At 36.5% G+C, this 13,309-nt stretch overlaps 1 protein-coding gene across 3 annotated transcripts in view; it reads left to right on the forward strand.

Moving 5' to 3' along the window:
• The window catches only part of LOC118192540 (macrophage mannose receptor 1-like), a 124,005-nt gene that overhangs the window by 41,166 nt on the left and 69,530 nt on the right, over positions 1 to 13,309 (forward strand). For 2 of the 3 annotated variants that reach the window (XM_035363537.2, XM_035363536.2), the window contains exon 10: positions 7,075 to 7,242. The exons of the other annotated variant lie outside the window; for it this stretch is intronic. In XM_035363537.2, the coding sequence (XP_035219428.1) occupies positions 7,075 to 7,242 (168 nt within the window). The remainder of the gene's footprint in view (positions 1 to 7,074; positions 7,243 to 13,309) is intronic. 3 annotated transcript variants of the gene reach the window in all.

The raw sequence follows: 13,309 nt of genomic DNA on the forward strand, positions 1-13,309 counted from the left end.
GATATCAAACCTATTATTGATAGTGATAACTACGAGATCATTTTGGCAACTAAACTAGTAGATATCACGCTAATTTCTGCAGTTCAGATATCTAGCCAATCCTTCCCATTTCAAGAAATCAAAACTATCATGAAAAGCACGAAACTAGCAATAAAAGAGAAACTTCCTGGAGTGCACTTCCAATAATAAATTACGAAGAATTATATTAGAATATTTAGAGATCAAGGTAAATCGGAAAGAAGGAACTCTGACATATTCAAAAATCGCCACTCAGTTTTAACAAATTGTTATGAAATACCCAGCCATTATGATACAACTTCAAAAGATAATACTCAGAGAGCTGAATTATTGCATAATTTTTATTTAGGAAAGAAAAATTATTATATATATATATATATATATACAGTCATTTAACACACATACACCGTAAATAGCATAACATTACGTAGAATAAGGCGTTAGTGCATACAAGGAAGTCCGTTAGTAAGCGGAACTTATTGAACCTACTTTAGTAAACTCTACTGTTTGAGTAACAGTTGTTACTAGAGTTGTCTTACACCTTCTTTTGAGCCGAAGGGAGCAAAAATTGTGTTTTTCAAAAATTAGAGCTACGTAAGTGATATATATATTCGAACACAAACACATACAATTATGACTTTTTATAAATAAAAATTTTGCAATTATTCAGTTGTCTTAATATGGCGAAACGTGTTAAGTACAAGTGTTTACAAAGACAGGTCCAATACCGATTAGAACTGGTGCATCTCACTAGCCAGACGTTATCAGTTCTGTTGAAATACAGTCGTAACCGTCACATGATTATATGGCATATCGGCAAAAGCTGGATTCCGAAAGACGGAAGCGATATAGAGGTGACCAAAAACAGGTCAGTTACCGTGACATTATATGAGTTGTTTATTTTTTTCCTCAAATTGTCATTGTTGCGAAACTGAAAATTAGGGTTTTTTTTAAAACTTTTAAGCTTTACTTTCTCATGGTGCCAGACAAACACTTAAAATAAATATTCATGTTTTAAACTTTACACCTTAACTGACTTATGGTGCCTGAAAACTAACTAAAAAGGAAATTCATCATACACCATAGCGTATAGTGGTAGTACAATAAATGTTAGGTTCGCGTTGTGAGTAAACCTACGCAAAAAAGGAAAAATCAATAACTCCAAATTCAATAAAGGTCCATGTTTCTTAAAAGCCCTCAAACAAATGGAAGGACTTGACAGATCCTATCCCCCCAAAAAAAAATATACTCACAAATGATAAATGAATGCAATAAAATTATAAGACAAACACATTTATTAATTTTCTTTAATATTATTATATCTCTAAATAATAGATAACTGATCAGTCAAACTTACCACATATTTAACTATAAACGGTAACACATAATGCCACACACAATTCAGCTTGCAATAATTAATAAACCTTAAGATGATAATTAACACATATCTCGTTCCAAATTAAAGTACTCATGTTAATATGTAAGTTTAATATTTTTGACAAAGTCACTTAATTAAGCTGGTAAAACCAATCCTTAAACCTTCATTCACAGACTTTAAATTAACTGGTCATTATTCAAAATATTCTAATCACTGAGTAGTTTACACATATTTTTTTTTCTTCTAAGTAATTTGAAAAGGTAGAGAGATAGCCAAAATTAAAAAAAATCACTCAGAATTTCCGGAACATAATCCTTCTACTTACAGAGAAAAGTCTCTTTCCTTTTCGTGAATTCATTTCTTAGATTTCTTCCGAAACATGCAATCCTTCTAGTCACAGGGAAAAGTCTCTTTCCTTTCCTTGATTTCATCTCTTAGATTTCTTAGAAACATTACAATTCTTCTACTCGCAGAGAAAACTCTCTTTCCTTTTCGTGGATTCATGTCTTAGATTTCTTCCGAAACATACAATGCTTTTATTCACCGAAAAACTCTCTTTCCTTTCCTTGAAGTCACGACTCTGTTGCGGGAGGTAGTACACATAACCGGTAAATTGGTGAGCATTAGTAATCCAAACCTCGTCTTTCATATTTTCCTTTGACCTCCGAAATACCGTTGTCGAAACTCGCACCGCGACGGATACTCCACACGGATTTTAAAGTGATTTCGCCCTCAACGCTGCGTTCATAACAGCAGAGAGTTCTCAAAGAATAAAGAAGATACCAGAAGTAAACAGTGCTAAAGGTTGTCGCTAAAGTACTCACTTTATTTTGAATCTTTCTAGAAGAAAATGCTCTTCTAGTAGCCTAGTCAACGCAATCCCTACTCGCTTGGGCCGAAGCCAGCCGCGGGCTGAAACCTCCAGCGCACTCTTACGCGACTTAAATGCTTTAACTCAAATCACTCCATATCGGACTCCGCTCCGAAATCTGAATCAACAGACGGCGCTCGCCCCTCAAAGGGGGAGTCCCGCCACCGCTTTTTGCTTCTCCGTTTTGCTCAAAATCAGAATCAAGACTCCCGACTAAATACTGATTTCTTACAATGTGCAGCCTCCGAGGTAAACTCGTCTCTCCGCCCGCGAAAATTTCATAGGCTTACAAAAAATCACAAAATTAAATCTCACTAATCTTAGAATTTTACTTTATCTTTAACTGAGAAATTTCACTCCCACAACGAATCAAAACAAGGCAATCCGGACAATGCAGTCCTGACCATCTGTACTCTGAAACTTGGGAAAGTAAAGTTGACCCCCCAGCTAACAAGCGGGAACTAGCGATAGAAAAAATCCACTTACCTAAACTTACAAAATCTCCCACTGTCTTGACGGAAAAAATTGCAACTATAACAAGACGAAAGTAAGTGAAAATGAGAAAGCCGATTTACAATTTTCGTTTCAGCGCCATCAGTAAAAAGGCCCCCAGCGAAGAAAACGACAACACCGTAACTGCTTCCACTGTTAGTAAAAAGCCATAAACCAGGTGTCTACTCGCAACGGTTTCTTGTCTCTGTTACTCTACAGATTCAAGAACTACCAGCTAAATAATGATTTAACAATTTAAGAATACTCTTTTTACCAGATTAAAATATACATGAGTGCAAATAAAAAGATACTTAAAACAAATATTAATATAATTAAAATTCGCGACACAACAGCATGAACTGCCTGATACCTCTGCTTTGAGGTGCGGACCGGATAATCCACTTTTATGTTATAGAAGTCACAAATAATTTAAAGCTTTGCTTGTCTTAAAAATTCTCTTTTTAGTCCAAAGGGATTTGAATCCCGAAGGACTATTAGTTTCGTTTCGGCATTTTGCGTCGGACTCATAAATGTCGGTTCACTTTTCAAACTGTTGCCACAAAATGTTAGAGTCCTGCATTATATTTGAAGAAATTAAATAATGAAAAATCTGCATAAATGTATGTATATTTCTCGTATTGTGATAAAACAACGGTACATAGAGTCATCGAATTTTGAATAACGTAATCCTCCAACGAATATGAGCATGTGGAAGACCAAATTTGAAATTTGAAATTTGTTTTATGATCGATTTCCTATTTTTTAAAACTTTGACGAATTTTTGATTAACAAACTCAAGGATTTCAAAGCGAGCAATGGCAACGTTGTGCAGAAAAAACATTTTTATCTCCAGCGCGTGAGTCTCTGTATCGGAAATTCTAAAGATATGCTCGTTTTAAAACTATTTTGCGATATTGCTGTTGCACTGGATCTTATGGTTTAAGTGCGAGGAACATGATATTTAATAAAGAAAGGTAACACACAAAATGTTAAAAAACGCCCCTTTGGACGTAATTTAAAATCTGAAACATTTCAGATTTTGTTTTTTTTTAAATTTCTTTTAATAACAAAATAAAATATATTTGCTAAACTAATCCTACATCACTAATGTTTCCATAAAAAGTACAATTCAAGAATAACAATACTTTTTATTGCATGATTCAGATTTTTCATGACAGGGAAAGGAAATTTCAATAGTGGAAGGAGCGAAAGGATTTTATAAGGGAATAAATGTAGCATGATATGTTGAGTAAAATAGTAATGAAACGTAAAGGTATTAGAAATTTCAGACATTAGAAATAACGGATTGGAAAATTAATATCATTACGTAAACAACTAAAATTATTACTGACGTGAAAGTGTTCAAAGGAACCCAGTTGAGTAAATGAAGAAACTTTACGGATTTTTTTGCAGATCCCATATTAAAATGTAACTAAGTGACGGTCGTACTTAGCTAAAAAAATTCTTTTTCCTTGCGAAAATTAATTCATATACTCTGACGATAAATTTCAACGCTTTTCCAATTTGTCTAATATACACAAAATATTCATAAATAGCACGATATATGTCAAACTATGCTAAATTACACAAGAATTAAAAGCACATATGGGATCTTTAAGAATCGAAAAATGAATTTTGCTGATAGGTGAAAATATGACTTAAATATTGAACTTATGAAGAAGTCGAGAAATTTTCTAATAGATAATAAGTTTAAATATTAATTAGGTACGTTTTAGCTAAACGTCACTCTCAACTTAATGTCCTGTTGACTAAATATCTTGTCAGTTAAATGTCCCGTAGCTAAATGCCCTGACGGCTAACTCTCTCTGGCTGCTAAATGTTCTGTCGGTTAACTGTCCGTGTCGGCTAAATGTCCATGTCGACTAAATGCCTTGTTGGCTAACTCGTGTCGGCTAAATGTCTCGTCAGCTAAGTGTCACGGACCCAGTTCTGGACACATGTTGGTAATTAATGCTAGACGTGCCGCTGAAAATTACATCCATGACATCAAGTGAAAATTTTTAAAAAATGAGGCTGAAGTGGAAAGCTATATGATTTGAATTTGTGAGAGTGACTAACACTAAACGTATATGAAATAGTTCAATATATCAGAAATTTGGCTTGAAAGAGGAACCTAATTAAAAGCCTGCACCTTACAAGAAAAAACCATTTTTTAATTCCATATACTTTACATGAATGACTAAATTTCATAGTAAATATAGTGTAATCAAACCACAGATCTCATTCTGTTAAATTATACCTTTATAGAGAAAAGTATCATGATCCTATATTACTGCTTTAAAATGACTTTTCTGCTAATCTTTTAGAAGTGGAAATCTTAGAGAATTCTAGCTAAAGATTCTGCAGCTCAGAAAGATAAATCTAAAGTAAACCCTCTATATCTTCGGTATCTTGTAATAATTATTTTTTTATTTTTAAATATCTAGGATTTTAATTTGAGGCTTTGAAAAATCTGTTAAAAATATTTATTAAAAGACAATTTTCTCAGAAAGTTTTTTTTTAAATATATCACAATCTATTTGAAAAGCTTTAAAATAAAAATGCTTATGAAACTATACGCTGAGAGATTATCTATCTCTCTAGCATCTGATTTATGAGTTTTCGTTTAATGGTAACAACGTAAAATATATTTACAGCTAGGAAAGTGAGTAAAACGAATAATACTCAAATTAGTAACTTCACCTAACTTCCTTCCTTGAAATGCATAATATAGTAGTACTGATGAACTCTTTTTTTAAAAAAGAAAAAAGGTAACAAATACAAGGGGTGATCAAATGAAAACGTACGAAACGACGTAAAAACGTAACAGTTAAATATTTGCATATTCCGCTATGGGAGAACATAGCGAGACATCTCGGGATGCGATTGGAGTCTCTGGCTGGGATCGGAGCATGCGTGGGCGCCCGCATGCGCAAGAGAGAGCAGAGGCTCTTATCAAAAGTGGCGCCCAAATGATGCCGCAGTCCGTATGAGGAGAGGATGGCGTTCGCGATGCAAAATTCGACGACTGAGGAGCAGCAAGGTGTTATCCGATTTCTGACAACGGAAGGTGGGAAACCGGAAGCTATTCATCGCCGGATGGTGATAGTTTACAGGGAGAAATGTGTCTCTGACATGTCTGTCAGAAAATGGAGTGTCCGTTTCTGTGCAGGCCGTGAGAATGTGGGTGATGACCCGAGACCAGGCCAGGCAAACACTGTCATCACGAGCGATCTCATCGGAAAGGTGCACAACCTAGTGAGAAGTGATCGGCGTGTCACATTGCAAATGTTGGCGGTGAAGGTGGATGTCAGCTGTGGAACAGTGTGGGCAATTGTTCACGACAGGTTGCGATATCGGAAGGTGTGTGCCGCTTGGGTTCCGAAGCAGCTCACCGACCAGCAAAAGGAACTGCGTATGGGGCTAGCACTGCAACATCTGTTTGGGTATCAGGAAGACCCCGCTTTCATGGAGCGGATCGTCACAGGTGATGAGACCTGGTGCCATCACTACGAGCTAGAGACAAAGCGGGACAGCATGCGGTGGAAGCATGCGTCGTCACCTTCCCTTAAAAAGTTCAAAGCAGGCGAGGTGTTGCTTACCGTCTTTTTCGACGTTCAAGGTCCGCTACTTGTCGAATTCCTCGAGCACAGAAAAACCATTAACTCCGATGTGTGAGACACTTCGATGCCTACGCAGGTCCATCAAGAACAAAAGACCGGGGCTGCTCATGGAGGGTGTGGTTCTGCTTCACGATAACGCGCATACACACGTCTCCAGAGTCACACACATGGAACTGGCCAAGTTCAAGTGGGAAACGTTGGACCATCCGCCCTGCAGTCCGGACATGTCGCCCTGCGATTTCCATGTGTTTGGTCCACTTAAAAACACCTGAAAGGAAAGCGCTTCAACTCGGACGACATATTCAAGAACGCTGTGGAGGACTGGGTCTCGTCACGGCCACAGGAATTCTGGGAACAAGGATTCCTGCGGCTTGTTCTTCAGTGGGATCGTTGTGCTCAGGCCTATGGTGTATATTTTGAATAAAGTCTACATTTTTATTCACCGTGTCGTTTCGCACCTTTTCATTTGATCACCCCTTATACTTTAAAATAAGATAAACGAGAGCTTTGGTGATAGTTATTGTTTATAAAAGTATAATTTTATGACTTAATATCTGGAAACATTAATATTTTTTCTCAATTGTAAAAGATTGAGTTAATGTATCTGGCATCAATAGAGAATATTATGGTTTTAGAGAATGTGATAGTGCTTGCTATGATAAAATGTTTCTCTTTGTGAAATTCGCTTTTAGAGTTCCGCTGGGTAGATGGATCGCCAGTCACTTATACAAACTGGAAAGTAGATGAACCCAGAGTTGAGATGGAGACACATTTCTGCGTGAAGTATAGCGAGGATTCTGAAACATGGATGCTAGATTATTGTGGAAAGAGAAAACGGTTTCTCTGTGCAGCGCCATTAGGTATCAAAGTAAAATTTACGTTTTATTATTTTTTGTAGCTAGCATGTACACTGTATAGTAACAGTAAAAGCCGTTGCAAGTCACCAATTATTATTATCAATCTTAATATTTCCAGTTTCTGGAAAAAAGTCATTTAGAGTTCAAAACGTCTGCTCTAGTTAACATAAATAACAATGCAAAACCGGTAAAAGTTTACAATTGGGTACCAATTGTTTCTTGGCGATTCTTTTTTGACGCCAAGATAGGCGCCAGGAAGGCACAATTTCAAGATGACCGCTACATAAAACCAAAATAAGAAGTCAAAGAATTGCACAGACTCTGTGTCCATGTACACATAGATCTGTTTTCACTTAAAAAAACATCCTAGAATTGCACAAACTAGGCATTGCGCACTGCCTTCAATTTGTCCATGTACACATCAATCTATTTTCATTTAAATAAAATCAGGAAGCTAAAACAAAGTTAAAACTATCATGGTAACCAGAAGCGAGGTTTCACTGCCAAAATTTAAAAAAAAATTGTCGCTAATCGAAGGGGCACCCAATTCTCAGTTTATCCTCAGAAAAGGAACACCAATATACATTTATGTCTATGTTTTTGTAATTAATTAGCAGTTTATATTAAATGTTTCTAATATATATAACTGTACATGCTAGTCGGCATTCAATAGCTATACAAATGCTTTGATAGAATAACTATTTCTTCATTCATAAAAAGCCAAAGAAATTTACAAAACCAGATAAAAATATTAAAAAAAAACGACGAATAATGAAATACGAAAATAATTAAACTGCAAATTAAAAAAAAATCTCAGATTAAAAGCTGGCCATTTTCTCTTTGCATCTTAAGTGCTATGATATTAAAATACGCAGTACTAATGATTAAAACCTGCAAGTCAAATACAATATACCAGTAAAATTCAAAATAAGGTGCTAATCTTCTATTAAAATTATCTCGAAACCCACTTTTTCTTCGAATCACTTTTCAAATTGTTGTCACCAAATGTTATCGCCATGTATTATTTTAATAAAACTAAATAATGAAAAATCTGCATATTGTGGAAAATGATAGTACCTAGAACCAGGGAAATCTTAACACTCGTAGTCCTCCACCTGAACTTGAGTACCTCGGAACCCGAATTCTGAATTTCGAATTTTTTTGGTTTATTCCCCATTTCGTACAAATTTAACGATTTTTTATGTAACAAATTCAGCAATCTGAAAGTAACAACTAGCAATACTGTTCGAAATAAAACATTTTTCTTTTCCCTGGCCAAACTATTGCCATTCGACAAAAGATACCAGACATTCAATTCTAATACACAAATTCCACTATTTCAAAGTAATGGGTTGCCATTTCTTCAAACAGAATTCTTAATATCTCCATGCACCAGCGTGTTGCCATTTAATAAAGCGTAAGATATTTAACTTCCAAATTTAATTTTCTGTTACTGACTCGCAAACCAAGTGATTGAAAAGCAAGAAACACAGTTTTTAAAAATACGCAGCTCTTTTCCTGTTTTTAAAAGATGTAACAAGATTTTTTTGTAAATTGCAAGATGTGGAACTAGAAATATTCAATATTTTTATAAAATGACACTCATTGGACTCTTTAAAATCATTATATGGTTTTCTCTTTTCATGATAACTCTTTTAGGTGGTTGGACGCCCCAGAGTCTAGATTTCAGAGAAATAATATAATAAATATTTTTAAAATGTATAGTAGCCCCTATACGTTATTGGGAGTTCAAAAGATATGCTGTTTTCAAATATTTTGTGATTTTGTTCTTGAATTTTATTTGGCGTAAGGGCAAATAACGCGATAATTAATAATAAAGCTAAAAAGAACAAAAAGTATTAGCAGCAGTTAGTGAGTACAAGCGCAGATGGATGAACTGAGCGAGAGCATAAAAACTTTCATTAATTTTCTGTACGACACTGAAATCTGAATTCTTTCAGATTTTTTTATTTCTTTTTCGTTTACATTAACTTCGCTTCTGAAGATTTAGCTTTCGATACAAATATTTTTCAATAATTTTATGAAAGGAATAATTTTTATGACACTAAAGTAATTTAAAGCCGAATGAATTAAATTAAAAGCTAACTATTCAGATGCTTCCCAAATGGCGATATTTTATTGCAATTTTTATCACAGAAAACAGAGGTTAATTTCTAAAGCACTGCTGTGGACAGACAGAAACAAGGACAGGAAAGCAATGATTTTGACAGAAACGAGGAAGGTTAATTTCTGAAGCTTTGTTATGATTGGCAAATGAGACTATGACCTCAAAAGGTAGCCTGAAGTGGTTACCACCTCAAGTGGTAATTTATTTACCATCTCAGGTGATAGTCTCATGACCAAACACAGCATTGTTTCAATAATAAATCTTCCTTATTTTTTTCCTTACCTTATTATTAAATCTTCCTGTCAAAACATTTTTTATAAAAAAATATGTTGATGAATATCACGAGCATACTATCTTAGGTGATCCCAATAATATTGAAAGCCATCTGTTTAATGAACTCATAAATTTTGGCATTAAATTCAAAATAAATGTCAATTCTGAAAAAAAAAAAAAATAACCATTATTTATGAAAAAAAAAAAAAAAAAAAAGTTGCAAATTTATTCTTTCGGGGAATGGAAGCAACAGCATTAAAAAAATTAATAAACTTTACTTCATTAAAGCACTAAATAAAGGTTGTCAGAGGCCGAGCTGTAAAGTCGCTGCACACTGCGACTTTATAGCTCCGGGGCTTCGAATCCCGGCGAACGAGCTGTTTTGTATTCGTTTTATATATACAGAGTGTCCACCAAAGCCCGGTACCACCCGTTTAACTGCGAACGACTGCAGCTATATTCATAAAAGTGGTGTCGAGCAATAGTAAAATGGCTATGCGCTACTAGATGAGATAGCTTTCAACGCCACTTGATCACACCACTTTCACCACTTTCACACCACTTTCACCACCACCACTTTCACCGCTACTAGATGAGATAGCTTCCAACTAGTGGAAAACAGCAGAGTTAGCGTCCCTATCTCGAAAACGATATAAGATAGGAAGAAAAAGTGAATTACAAAGTTGTAGAGCATCTTCAATTTACTACCAAATGACACCTTGTGAATATGAATACTAAAAACACAGCGCTGAAAACGCACATTTGTTTTTCCGCGATTTCCGAAACTGTTACGTCATGAAACTTAAATAAAAGGAGAAAAGATTATCTTACGGATGAAAAACATGCTCGTATTGCGCCACAGTGATGTCGCTTGTAATTCACAGTCGAGAGGATTGTGGTTAAAACCCCGCGGGGTGCATCCTTGTACTGATTAACTTTACAAGCAGAGTAGACAACATACAGATCGCGCACAATCGTGTCGCAAAACGCATCAACTCAACACAACTTGAGCTTCGGCGCGGTTGCATCGGCAACGTTTTCCTGCAGAGCCGCATCCTTCATACAAAACCTTAAGGCGGCGTGACTAGCCGACTTCGATCCGCAGACCAGCTAAAATAGAACGGAAAGTGCAACCCGAAGATATCTTATCATGGGATTTCACACAGCACAATAAAGATAAGTGAAAAGTGTTACTGGGCACTTGAAAATTCATCATGTTCTGCCGAAGTTTGACATCAAATACGGTTTTCAATTAATTTTTGGTGTTGAATTTATAATAACAGGCTGATCGGCTCAGTAGTTTACCAAGGTACGTTAAAGGCTGCATAATATTTAGAACTTCTGCAAGACCTAATACCAGATTTTGTTGAGAACCTGCCGTTGCTTCAACTCCCGAATGGATGGTTTCAACATGACGTCGCAAGTGAATGAGTACCTGATGGAGGAATTCGGAGAACGAATAATTGGGTACGTTGGTTTCGAAGAGTGGTCTCCACATTCACCTGACTGAGTCCAACGGACTTTCCTGATGTATGTGTAAACAGCAGATGTATGTGACCCCTCCACAAACATTGCAGGACCTTCAACGACGTATTACAGATGCTTATGCAAACGTGTCACCCGCTATGCTACAAAGAGCAGCATGAAGTTCTAACAAGGGGTTTAGATGTGCATTTCAGCTGATGAAGAGAAGTTTAAAACATCGAAAATAAAGGTAGCTTGTGATAACTAGTTGTGTTTTTCTTTCTAAGATCGTTTCGTGGCGTCACAGTTTCGGAAATTGCGAACAAACAGATGTGCGTTTAAAACGTTCTGTTATTAGCATTCATGACCATGAGGTTTCTTACTACGTACTAAATCGACGATGGTCTTCGTAATTCACGTTTTCTTCCTATCACGTATCATTTTCGAGAGAGAAACGCTAACTCGACTGTTATCTACCAGGTGGCTCTGAAAGCTATATTTTCTAGTAGCGCATAGCCAATTTACTATACCTGGACACCAGTTTGACTATAGCCGCAGACGTTCGGCATTTAAGAAAGTGGTACTGGACTTTAGTGGGCACCCTGTATATATACAAAACGGAATAAAGTATATACGATGGAATTTTGCGAACATTTAGGCGTCGTTAAGATGTCGTGATACAATGTTTTCACAAGCAAAATATCACCTGCGAAAGATGCAATAACGAACGTCTATACGAGAAAAACCTCATCTGAAAAGACGTCTTTGCAACAGTTGAAAAACAGTGGAGTTTCGCGGACATCTGGGCATCTTAAAGAAGACATATTGCAACGCTTTTGCAACATAACTCGCGACCAGTTTGCAACGTCTTTGCGATGTTGCCGTGCTACTTGGGAGAGTAAGGTCATAAATGAATTCGTTAAATGCAGGAATGTTGTTAGCCAAAAGGAAACAATAGACTCTAAGAGTTTACGACAAATTTATTAATGAAAAGGCAAGAATACATGTTTACAGAGAAAACACTGATAGTGAAAAAGAGGAGCTTCATGAAAGAAAATATTTACGGATGATTAACTCATAAGTTGGTTCGATATGCCCTCCGCCTTACTCAACTACTAGTTGGAAGTGAAAAATGGCATGTTTTATAACAGTTTAGAGGTTATCTGTCTTGATGCTATGTTTATGATGAGTGGTGCTGATTCCCACTATGAACAACATTCTTCGGGTATCCTCAAAGCCAGAAATCACATGGATTTAAGTCGGGGGAACAGGGAGCCACGCTGTTGGGAAACGGCGGCTTGTGATTTTATGATTTTCGAAATAAGAGACCAGCAGCTGCTTCACACAAGTAGCATCCATTTTGAATGAATATTGTGCGGTCCACACATTGACGCGGCTGAAATGTCGCAAGGGCATGGTTATGCAAAAGTACTTCATACGGCCAGTAACGGTGGATGTAACGGAACCCGTGGGTGTGATCTCCTTGAAGAAGAACGAACCATGAAAAATGCTGCCGTCAATCTGCACCATACAGTGACCTTTTTAGACTGAAGAGGTAATGACTGTAGTGGAAATGATTTCTCTATCACCTATATCCTGCAATTTTGTATATTTACAGAATCTTGCAATTGGAAATGGGCTTCTCAAGACCATAGAATGTTCTATCCACTGTTTACTTCCATTCGGGCAAGAAATTGTAGTGCAGACAATTTTCCCGTGCATTGCTGATTCCTGTTTGTCTATTCCTATAACGTTGTGGCCACATCTTCCACTGCCACCGCCAAAACAAGTTTTTGCCCTCTACCTCGTTCCACGTCAAATGAACCGTTCTCTTCGAATTGATCTATCATTTTCCGACAGCCTTAAATGGTCATTGGGCCAGATTTTATGCCTTTTAATGTCCGTAACTTCCTGATAGCTGTTAATGCACAGTCACCGTTCTAAGAGAAAAGCTTCGCGAGCAGAGCACGATTAGTCTTTGTCAGAGTCGTGATGAAGTATTCAGGCAAAGTATTTTGTGCCCCCACTAGTTTTCTGCCATTTTATCACAGCTATGTCTGCTGTATGCATGTCACGTCTTAACAATGTGCATACGTCCACAACAGCAATGTGAACGTTAAAAGCGCCATTGCTTCCCGATTGTTCTAGTAAAATATCAAGTCATTTTGACTGGTAGTTTTAAAGTCAGAGGGTTTTGAAATCGCA

The sequence above is a fragment of the Stegodyphus dumicola genome, chromosome 6 (genome assembly GCF_044657685.1).
Source record: "Stegodyphus dumicola isolate Sdum_Otavi_A_Nest chromosome 6, ASM4465768v1".
Classification (NCBI taxonomy): domain Eukaryota; kingdom Metazoa; phylum Arthropoda; class Arachnida; order Araneae; family Eresidae; genus Stegodyphus; species Stegodyphus dumicola.